Below are 12,581 nucleotides of genomic sequence, written 5' to 3' on the forward strand. Positions count from 1 at the left end.
TTAGAATAAAAACTAATACTAATATTCCAATAAATTAGAGAGTAAGAAAATACAACAAACAAAAATAAAATTTTTATTTAATTTTAGATTTTTCTATACTCAGTTTCAGCACCAAAAAATTGTTATAGCTTTAATTGAGGCCCAAATAAAACTACAAGAGGTAGGTTGAGAGAGGGGCACAAGTGGGAGGGTGCCACACCAAAAAGAGAGCCCACTAAGGTGAAAAACTTAGAGGAAGAGAGACAAATTTATTAGCGATTATATAATATTTTAGGTGAGACTTAACGCAAGGAGCAGAGAGAGAACTCAGAGATGAAAAGAGATTGAGTGGTAGAGAGAGATATGTTGAAGTTTTTTTGTGAGAGAGAATGAAGGAGAGAGTGATTTTTTTGGTGAATTAAAAGAGGAAGAATGAGATTGAGAGATACATATGGGAGGGAGGAAGAGAGGGCTAAATAAGGGAATAAAATACTTCAATTTTTATTATTTTTTAAAGCACAATTTTATAATAATTGACTAATAGAATTCAAGCCTCTGAAATTATATCCAATAAATATTTAGCTTTAAATTTTAAAAATTTATTAATTCTAGAAATAAGAATTGATATTTTAGAGCGTCCTTATACCTTTACAGTTTTGTACTATATTTATTTATAAATTTTAGAATTAATTAATATTTTATTTATTAAAGAAAGAAGGGCTTGTCATATTTTTGTTTTAAATAAAATGACTACGTTTTTTAAATTAATTTTTTAGGAAACAATTTCTATGAGTCGATAATTTTTTAATTATTTGAAATTAATTAAAATTTTCTTTACTAAATATTAGTAGTCTTAGTAGTTTTCAATTAGTTCTGCAATTTGTTACACAACAGTAACAACATACCGTCCAGCTCCTCTTTGTTCTTGCTCACCATCATGTTCTTGTGGAGCACTTTAGAAAATATTTGATTGTGAACAATTTGACTACACCATTCAATTTCTTATGGGATTAAATGATTCATTTTCAGCTATAAGAGGACAATTATTAATGATGGAGCCTCTTCCTACCATTAACAAAGTATTTTCTCTTCTTCTTCAAGATGAAGGTCAACATCAGCTTATAGCAGCTTCTGCTCCAATTTTTGATTCTGCTACCATGGCTACAACTGCTTCACCATCATCCATTAATTCAAAATCTTTCAAGAAAGACAAGCCTATATGTTCTCATTGTAGAATTTCAAGCCGTACTGTTCACAAATGTTACAAAATTCATGGTTTCCCACCAGGTTTTAAATTTACTAAATCAAAAAGAGGCCTCCCTTATGCAAATCAAGCCATTTTAGAGGTTCTAGTTTTGCCTTTTACTCAAGAACAATGCAATCAATTGTTAGCTCTTCTTCAACCTTCATCTGCATCATCCTCAGCTTTGGTTGCATCATCTGTTCCTACTGGTAGTTCTTCCTTAGCTTCAATGTGTATGACATATATATCTTTCAATTGCTCTTATTCTTTATCTTCCCCTACTTCTTGGATCATTGAAACAGGTACAACTGACCATACAGTTAGTGATATTTGTATCTTAACTACCATCACTTCTTCGGTTCAATCTTTTGTTAATCTACCAAATAGTACTCGTGTGTCTGTAACTTATATAGGAACTGTTACTTTATCATCATCTTTAATTTTACATGATGTTCTTTGCATCCCTTCTTTCAATTTTAATCTTATTTTTGCTAGCAAATTATCATCAACCTCATCTTTTTGTCTAATTTTCTCCTCCTCTTTCTGCTATATTCAGGACTTGCGACTGTGGAGGACGATTGGACTAGGCCGATTGCTTAATGGTCTCTATTATCTGCTTCCTTTCTCAACTGGAAGTCATTTTGCTACATTTGTTGTTAATTCTTATTTTTCAAACAATGTACACCAGTCGTTTGATCTTTGGCATCAACGACTAGGACATCTCTCTCATAATCATTTACATATGTTGAGCAATTATATTTCATTTTCTCCTTTAAATAATCATCAATATTCTAATGTTTGTCCTCTTGCAAAACAACATAGATTACCATTTCAACATAGTAAATCTATATCAACTTTTATTTTTCAGTTGATTCATGCAAATATTTGGGGTCCTTTTGCAATTCCTTTTTTACAAGGTTTTCATTTTTTTCCTGTCTATTGTTGATGATTATTCTAGATGTACATGGATTTATCTCATGAAGTGCAAATCAGAAACTTGCATGCTACTTCATTCTTTCTTTGCTTTAATCAACAATCTGTTTTAGGCCATTGTTAAAATTATATGAACTGATAATGGTCCCGAATTCAATATGTCTGAATTTTATCATTTAAATGGCATCATTCATAAAAAATCTTGTGTTGCTACTCCTCAACAAAACTCAGTTGTGGAAAGAAAACATCAACATCTCCTCAATGTTGCAAGAGCAATTCGTTTTCAAGCACATTTACCATTAGTTTTATGGTCTGATTGTGTTTTAGTTGCAGGATATATCATAAATCGCACACCTACTCCCCTTTTATCAAATAAAACTCCATATGAAATTCTATTTGGCAAGCCACCTTCATATTCTCACATGAGAGTTATTGGTGCACTTTGTTTTGCTTCTACTCTTCCTTTTAATTGTCATAAATTTGATGCTCGTTCTCGCCGTTGTATTTTTATTGGTTATCCTTTTGTCATCAAAGGTTACAAATTATTTGATTTACAAACTCATCAAATTTTTGTTTCTCGGGATGTCAATTTTCATGAACATATTTTTCCTTTTGATTCTTTACCATATGATTTTCTCACAAAACCATTGATTCCTAATAGTGTTCTGCCCACTCATCCAACATATATTGCACTTGATGTTTCTAATTTTTCATCAAACATTCCATCTTCATCTAACACTTTACTCCCATCCACCACTATATCTAGCCCCATTTTAGTCCCTCTACGACATTCAAGACGACCATGACAACCACCTTCTTATCATCGTGACTATCATTGTTCTCTGGCCGAAAATTTTAACTCAGTCCCTTCTCCTCCTCACAGCTCTCTTCACCAGTCCTCAGGTAATCCACATTCTTTATCTTATGTTTTATCATATAATTATCTTTCTTTAGGTTATTGTTCTTTTGTTTTAAATGTCCTTATTCAATCTAAGCCTAAATATTATCATCAAGCTGTCAAAATTCCTGAATGACGTGATGCTATGAATGTTGAAATACATGCACTTGAGGAAAACAAAACCTGTTTAATTACTTCTTTGCCTCCTGGTCACAAACCTATTGGCAGATATTTTGAATTCAAAAGATATTATTTGCATACTAATTAATTTTTCTGAAATTATCTAAGTTAAACTTGTCATATAATGGGAAAGTGGCTATTAATAAATAGTTAACAAGTAAATAAAAATGGAATCACAGTATAATAAGTTAACTGACTGTATTTGGATACTTGGTATTTTTTTCTATCAAATTAAATTAAAATTGATGAATTGAATTGTAAAAGGAAATTTTAGTAGTTTTATGATTTTACTCATTATTTTTTTTAAAACAAAAATTTATGAGCAGATTAATTTAGCTAACTCTAAGGTCCCATTTGGAACTCAGAAAATATTAGGAAAAGGGGAAAAAATATCAAGGAATTCTCATTTTTATGTTTGGTTATCAAGAAAAATGAGAACAAAAATGAAAAATATAACAAATTTATAAACAAAATTTTGATGTTACACATTATTAATATTTAATTTTTTCTAATTTTTTGTCATATTGAAACAAACTTTTTTTTTTTTTTTTGGATTACGCACCGGGTATCCACGTGTCCGTTTTACGGTCCACGTGACTAATCCTGCGCCCCTTGAAGTTGACCCCACAACTCTAAAGAGAGGGTAAATTCAGGAGTTCAAGGGCGGACATGAGACCAGGAGGGTTTGAACACCTGACCTTATGAGAGGCACTCCCGCAGCCCACACTACCACCTGAACCACATCCCTGGGGGTAACAAACTTTCATTTTTGATAATATCTAATATAGAAGGTATATATATATTCAATTACAAAGATTAATCTTGGGATGTCCCATTTTCCATTCAATTTTTTGGAAGTGTAATGGTAGCATGATAGTTACCATTGCGCTAATAATAAAGGAGGCAACTATAGAAACCATGGAAAAACAAAACGGTAAAATGTTAATGAAAAGCTTACCAAAATGGGCATTCCAATAAGTATTTTAAGTATTTTAGGTATCACTTAAATATTTTAGAATTGTTGTGTTTTTCCTATGCATTTCAACTTAATTTGTTTAATGAAATTCTTCTTTAAATTACCCCAAAAAATGCTTGTGGTTGACAATGTTTGTGATGAAATGAATGTGCTAATATTAATCATGTATTCTTTTTTAAAAACTTTTAAAAGGGCTAATTAGGGTCCGTTTATTGTCATGAATTTGCAGAGAAAATTAACCTTACACGTTTAAATTGGTGTAAAATGATTAACTCACCAAGTTGGGTTAAAATTTGATTTGGTGTTGTTGTTGCTATTGTTGTTTTTAGACAACAGGTTTTATTTTTTATTTTAGTTTCTAAAAAATTACAAAAATAGCTTCTTTTTTTTTGAATTATTTATGCAAATAAATAAACAACAATAAAAAAATTTTTGGGCACTAATTAGATGTGTGAACAATTTTATTTTCATTTCCAGTTTTTCAAATTGTTACAAAAATATCACTATCTTTTTCAAATTTTCAAATATTTAGAAAAGTTAGGAAATATATTTTCATCATTTTCTAGAAAATATATAGTTTCAAAATTGTAAAATTAATTTCTTTTTAGTCACACTTTCCTAAACTGTTCGAAATTTCTTTGATAAATAAATTACATATTTCATGATATCATAAAAGATTTTTAAAGGTAATTTTTTTGGAAATGTTTAAACAGAACACTTATTTCATCTAACATATTATGAATATGATTATAATCACAATTATAGATGAGTCTTAAAATTTGTGATGGGCATTTAATTTAGGTGTCTTTCTTGACAAACACATTTCTTACTATAGAAATTCAATTAAAAAATTTAATAATTTCAATGTAATGATAGCACCTAACTAATGTTATTAAACTTGACGATAATTGAAATAATTATCTAAGAAAAGAAAAGAAAATATACATTAAAATTCTCATGTCATTACAAGGGCCTAAAAAAGAAAGATTTGTTGTATCTTTAATGACAACAAATAAGGAAAAATCTAAACATAAAATGTAATAATGGTAAAAATATTAGAATACTACAAGATCTAAAACTTTACCCTCCCCCGACTCTATATAAACTCACTTACGTTTATAGTTTCCATATCGTTTCTTTTGTACTTGAACGATAAAAGTAGAATGAGTTTCGACGCGGTATTGAAATTTTTCATTTCAATGGTGGATGGTTCTCTCATTTTGAAGCATTTCAAGGCAAAAGAGTTTTGCTTGGAAGGGCAAAAGAAAGAATCTTTTCAAATGAAGATTCTTGTTCTTGGCAATTCAATGAATAACATGTAACTCAAATAACATGTCATTGTTTTCATATTTTTAATTGTAAGTGATCGCATATTTTAAATTGTAAGTGAGCGCATATGATAAAATATGAATAATATGTAAGCAAATTTTATGTTCCTTCTCTTTGGCTGTATTTTTTTTTGGGGGCCTCTGACATTTAAATTTTATATTTAGGGAAAAAAATACCAAAAAAGCAAACAATTGTATGTTGTTCTTCCAATTCAGATTTAACTTATGATTCCAAATTTCCAATTCGCACAGCACTCCTCATTTGTTGCACATCAAATCAACAAATAAATCAGTCCCACTTGATGAATCAATTAAGCTTCCCGCAGTCGAAATCAGCCATCTTGAGAAGAGATCCGGCCAAAATTCCCGGCAACAAAAGCTCATCACCTTCCCGTCGCTCTGCTGCACCATCCCCACCGCGTATGCCGTCGCTATCAGCCCAATACTCCTCCACCTCCTCTCCTTTCCATACGTCTCCACCGCCTTTTCGATCCTTCCCCATTCGTCGCCGTTTTGTGTTTTCGCCAGGAAGGTTTCGCCGAGGCACCTCGCCAGAACGACGCCGTCTTCCCAGGCGGAGCAGCCGCCCTGGCCAATGTCCGGCGTCATCGGGTGCAGGGCGTCGCCGGCGACGCATACGTTGCCTCTGCAGATCTCTCCCCGGAGAAGATCCCAGGGCCACCGGAGCTTCAGCGGCGCGCAGGAGATGTTGACGAGCTTGGTTCTTTCCACAACGCTCTGGAATTGTTGAGAGAGTTTGCCGAGCTTGCTCAGCACGAACTGCTTCATCTTTGCTGGATTATCTTCCATGTCGTCTTCTGTCTCTGCAATCAGAGGTTCTGTAAATATATCTAATTGATTTTCTTAAGATGTAAAATGTTCTTTTGAATTTTTTTTTCTGAAATGTTTGAAGTTGTGCTTGGAGTGCATAAAATTTGTATTTTATGTGTTCAAATTCATAGGCTCCTAATCACTAATAAATCAATTAGCAGATATTTTCACAAAGGCTTTAGATTCTAATGTTTTTCATAGGCTCGGTGTGTTGAATCCTTGTTCCCCATCACCATCTTGAGGGGGCGTATTAGCAGTCTTAGCAGTTTTCAGTTAGTTCTGCAATCTGTTACACAGCAGCATATCGGTTACAGCAGCAACAACATTTTCAATTCTTTAGTTTTCAGTTTTAACAACAGCATATTTCCGTTGTAACTTACATTCTTCAGTTGTACAAATCTGTTATTGTAACATGTATATAAAGCATCGTGTAAATAATTTTTCTAGTGTGAATAAAAGTTATATTTTCATTCGTTTTCAACACTAAAAAATGAAGGGCTTGCAATTCATTAGGAAACTTTTTCTTTAAAAAAAAAAAAAGTTTCATTCAAGGAAGGGAAAAACATAGTAATTGTCTGAGGACTCCGGACTCCGGAATGAAAGTTTTTCTCTTGAATCTCATAGCATTATAGTGCTTCTTCTTCTTCTTAAAATTTTAGAGAGAAGGAAAATCTATAGGGCCCTAGAAAATAAATTTTCTTTGTATATTTAATTTTTTTTAAAAGCATCATAAAAAAAATTAATATTCTTTTTTAAAAATTTTGCAATATTAATATGAAAAAATAAATAATAAAAAAAATGTATACAGTTACTTTTGGAAAGAATATATATTTTTTTCATTTCACACTTTCTTCTTTTTTTTCTCATTTTAAAAAAGTTTACAAAGAGGAAAACCTTTAGCGCACTAGAAAATAGTTTATTCATGTTAATTTTTTTTAAAAAAAAAAAAATCCCAAAAAATCATCAAAAAGTTACGTCATTTTTCACTTTTACAACATTAATATCAGTAAATAATAATATATAAACATTTTTGGCATTATGACTGCTAGAAATAATTTTATTTTTCATTTTTAATTTTTTAAATGATTACCAAAATGTCACCTTGTTTTTTAATTGTTTTAATTTACATAGGAATATTGCACTACATGTTTTTAATGCTTTCTATGTCGTTTACTTCTTATTCTAGGAATATGAAATTAGGATTTTAAATATGAATTTGCGTTGATTTAGATCAAGTGCAATATAAAATTATAGTATTTTTTTTTTTTTTTGCAATCCATAGAAATCAAATCCATACGTCCAAACACTGCATTATCTATTTTTTGGGAAATTAAAAAATTATTAGTTTTTGTAATTATTTTAATTTAAAAAAAAAACTATTTTACATAACTAAATAAATTCTTTATTTTCTAACTTTTTAATATGAATCTTAAAAAACTAAAATATAAGTTGAAATATCTAGATTTCTTAATAAAACTAAAAAAACCAAAATATATTTTCACAACTAAATGGCTCCTTAACATGAATCCTTGTACGATAAATGCACACCTATTTAATTAATTTTGTTGACTTAAAATTCACCCACCGACAATAAACGTGCATAATACATACACTTAGACACTGACGCACAATAGAATTTTTCATAAGTTTATTTGTGCAAACTCTTTTATTCGTGGTATGTTAGGTCACTTGAATACGTTTCATTCTTATTTTATAGTGGGGAAAACAATAAAAGAAAAAAAGTGCGAATGGAGCTATTTCATCTTTTACAAGAAGTGAAAATCACGATTCATTTTTTATTTTTGTGAAAAATTCAATATAATTTCAATATAAAAGATTAAAAAGATGAAAAAGAAAATCTCGTATTATTAGAATATCCTACAAGAACATGCACTTCGGCTGTATTTTAAAGTGCATGCATGCAAGACACCGTAAAGATATCGTCTTGACGCATCATCATTTTAATCACCACCTCGCCAACTCAATTCCAACAATTAAATTTAGAAGCAATCATGGGCAACTATTATGATGTTATATATTTATGACTAGCTTCCAGCTGTTTACGTAGATCACAAATTTAATTTATATACTGGGATTAATCCATCCATACTCATCGAAAGCTGATTCCACACGAATTTGTTAGGAAATCTTTCCTTGTCATGGAATTAAGCAATCAATCTCTTTTGTACTGGTACCTAGTTATGATGAACTCATGGATCATTAATTTTCTCAAGTAATTAATTAAGAAAGAATCATGGATCGTAATATATTCTTAACTTACAATTGAAAGAAGAAAAAAGGTAAGGGGGTTTAATTAACTATTATGCATAATGAAAATAGTGTTCGGGAGTATGAATTTTGAATCTTGAATTTTGATTTGGATGTGGATTTGGACAAATTTTAATGTAATTTTATATACATCATCTCCAAATTCAATATAAATTCAAGTCCAAACCCTCTCCAAGCATAGGGTCCATGTATTTGTTTATTATAAGTGCATGTTAGGCTAAACACTTGGCATGAAGGGTTGTGTAGCACTTGTTAAAACACTTCTTGTTTACTAGTCAATCAATGTATACTGCAATTTACCACAAGCACACGTTCATAATTGTCAACAATTTTTCAAAGGCTCACCTCTATTAGAGTGAATCTCTAAATCATTTCAACACAAATGACGAACTTGAAGTAAAAAATTTAAGTAGGGTTGAGATATGAATAAAAAAATTTATACCAATGGAGTCACCGCTAACCTATTTAATCTTAGGTAAGATTAGAAATCCTAATTGGCAAATACCAAGTGATTGGTCAACTAATCACAACTAGGGTCCCCAAAGGACTGATGGTCAAAGGTTTGTGCACTAGAGCTAAGTTGGAAGCACCCTTACACACCTGTTCTATAAACAGTACTATACTTAATTAACCTAGGATTATCTTTGAGTTAAACTCGGCCATCAAGACTTTAATTCTTTCATTATTGCATTGACCAACCTTTAAGATACTGAATAGCCCTGCAGAGGACACAATTATACACCCTCAGTTCAATATCCTCAAAGATATGCACAAGACGTCACCTTGAGGTTTGTATTCGGATAAATTTTATCATATGAAAATGTTTTAGTGTAAATTTACCATCCATCAATCCCGTAGGACATCACCTTAAGGTTCATTATTGGATTAATTAAAGTATTTTAACATTTAAAATAAAAGATCAATATTCCCAAATCGAATGACTAATAGTTGAAACAACTTTTTAAAATTACCAAAATAAAATATATTAAAAAAAACTTAGTGAATCTAAAGGAAGAGAATCATATAAAATATTTACACGACCTATAAAAGGTAACTAAATACTAACCAAATTGACATTCTCCTTTTGAGAGATGCAACTATCAAAGTTAAGAAAAAAAATTTAGTATTTTATGTAAAAGAAAATTTCTTTCTCACCTTTCTAAAATTTTCTTTTTTTTTTTCTTTTTTTTATTATTTTCTTCTTATAGTTGTCGAGTGTCGTAGATAAGGATCGAATATAGGATACATAGTGGAATAAAAACGAAAAAAGCAAATCAAATTCAACCAGAAAATAAGAAACAACAAGCACAACAACAAGATTTACATGGTTTGACAAAGCTTACATCCACGGAAGTAATGACATAAGAATTTCACTACGCAAATATCAAAGTACACACTACACATCACAAATGATCACACTCATTGTCAATACATGCCCAAAATGACATATATAACGGTCCCTTAGAGGTTTCCCTCCAATTACCAACCACCCTAACGTTCAAATTCAAATTTCAAAAAATATGCTCATAGCTTAGAAGTACTCATCGACAAGAACAAGGCACTCATCGACGAGACACAGAAGTGTGAGAATTGGTGTATTCCCAAGAGAGAGGGAGGGGGTGAATTGAAATTTTTAAAATTTCTTCTTAGGTTAAACCATATATCAGCAGTATATCACAACCTAGGGTCTTTCTAAATATATACCAATTGCACAGATAAAAATAATATGTGGAAGTTAAATCGTGCGCAACATTCACAATATATCAAATATAAAATACATGTGCAGGAATAAAAAGTGCAAGAAATTAAAAGTAGATTCACAATATGTTATCGGGGTTCGGCCAATACTGTCTACGTCCCTGCCTCAAGCTCACAAGCAAGAGAATTCCATTAAATTACTTACCTGTGGGTGGAGCGACACCGTTTACAACACCTTATCACGATGGTGCACCTAATTTTCCTAATCGGGTTTGAACCGATCTGGTGCTTTCCTAACCAAGTTTGAGCAATTCAGGACTGTTCATAGGGCTAGTCTCCCTCTTCTGACAACCCGTCTGGAATACAACAGATAGTCAATAATTTTTTTGTACAACCAGAAAGCTTCTCAAAAGCAAACATGTAGAACAATAAAACACAAATACACTCACGTATGATATGCAAATAAGCTCAATGTCAGAATGGTGATTTTTCTCAAAATAACTTTTCGGAATCTTTGAGTAAAATGTATACTGTGAATATTTCAAAGATTCAACCCTAAAAGATCTCTTCCCAAAATATTTTTAAAAAATTGTTCAAAGGAAGTTAGGGATTTTGTTTTCTAATGATCTTGCAAAATAATGTATATCAATGTGAGCACAAATGCAAGAGGACTTTCCAAGCACAAAATATATTATGATATATATGTGCTCAGGTCTTTCTAAGATTTAACCAATAAAAGTTTTCCCAAAAATATTTTTCAAGAGAAAATAAGTGGGAGAAACTTGAATAATACTCTCAAAATAGGATATGAAAGATAAATGCAATATGAGAGTAAATAGATTTCTATTTTGTAAAACAAATGCCCAAGATAAATAAAATATTCTCTTGAAAATGATTTTTTAAAGCAATAACAAAAAGAGGATGAAAAATAAGCTTAGGAAGATGAAAAATATGATATGAAAATTTAACAGGATTTTCTAACTAATCATCTTTCTAATTTTGAGTTATGATGGGGTATATATAGATTTGGGAAACCGTTGGGGACACGGAGGTTATTTTGGAAAAAGATTAATGATGTTTAGTTTAAAAATAACCTCGTTTACTATGGTAAAATATTGACCATATGGGAGGTTCGGTCGACCATATTCAAGGTTTGGTCAACCATATTACTAAATTTGGTCGACCATGACACTTTTGAATTAGGGATTCGGTCGACCGTCTTAGGGCGATTTGAAACCCTTTGTAGATTCGGTCGACCATAGCTAAGGTTTGGTTGACCACTCATCTAGGTTCGGTCGACCGTGGCCAAGATGAACTACAAATTTGGTCGGCCAAATAGTTGGGGGGTTAGACACATTCTAGTTCGATCAACCAAGGACGATACGTTCATTTTAGAATAGTCAACCGTGAGAAGTCAACTTGTTGACTTCTGACTAGTTCCATCGATCAAGGCTTGTACACTACCAGGGATTCCGTCAACCGAGGTTAGTCAACTTTGAATTTTCAGCCATCAAGGTGTTCGGCTAACCAAGCTAGTTATTATCAGAATGTTTCTGTCAATCGAGGCTATTCAAGAACCTAAATTTGACCCTAAGTTTTATCCCTTTTTGTATAGATGTGATATTTTAGATTTAAGGGATTTTTCATTAAGTCCATGGGGTCCTAAGGTCAGTCTAAGGCCTAAGCTTTTAAAGTAAGCCAAAAAATCTGGCATCCGTCGACCTTTGACTGATCAAAGTTTTTGTAAACTTCGTTTTAGTCCTAATATTTGACTCTAACCAATTAGTTATTTAAAAAAAGAGTTTCCGTGAAAAGTGTCCCTAAGGTCAGTCTATAGCCATCCTGAGCTTATCATCCATATCATACATGTGATGCATTAATTATTACAGACCAAATATAAAATAAAATGCAATACAATGAAATTTATATGTCTTCTTCTTGATCTTTTGCTCTTCACTTCATGGAGTACGCCAGATATGTGTGCAATAAGATCCGTTTTGGCTTCTATTTCCCTTAAACCTTATGTGTGCACTGAAATATAAACCTGTTCACAAATTAAATACATACATAAGATACAAATTCTTTGTCGGCATCAAAATAGGGATTAGACTCAAAAAGTCAACAAGAAGACCACTCGTTGACTAGTATGGCCACTCGTTGACGACTCCATTTTTCTACTTTTTGTATCTCAAAAACTCTGAGTTTTCCTTACTCTCAGGATCTACT

The 12,581-nt window shown here is 31.5% G+C and overlaps 1 protein-coding gene across 1 annotated transcript; it reads right to left on the bottom strand.

Annotated features, from left to right (window-relative positions):
• Nucleotides 1–5,795: 5,795 nt before the first annotated feature.
• Nucleotides 5,796–6,345, bottom strand: LOC131145846 (monooxygenase 2-like). The gene has a single exon (XM_058095026.1). The coding sequence runs from the start codon at nt 6,324–6,326 to the stop codon at nt 5,796–5,798; it is 531 nt and encodes a 176-aa protein (XP_057951009.1). The 5' UTR covers nt 6,327–6,345.
• Between the last annotated feature and the right edge of the window lie 6,236 nt (nt 6,346–12,581).

The sequence above is a fragment of the Malania oleifera genome, chromosome 13 (assembly GCF_029873635.1).
Source record: "Malania oleifera isolate guangnan ecotype guangnan chromosome 13, ASM2987363v1, whole genome shotgun sequence".
NCBI lineage: Eukaryota > Viridiplantae > Streptophyta > Magnoliopsida > Santalales > Ximeniaceae > Malania > Malania oleifera.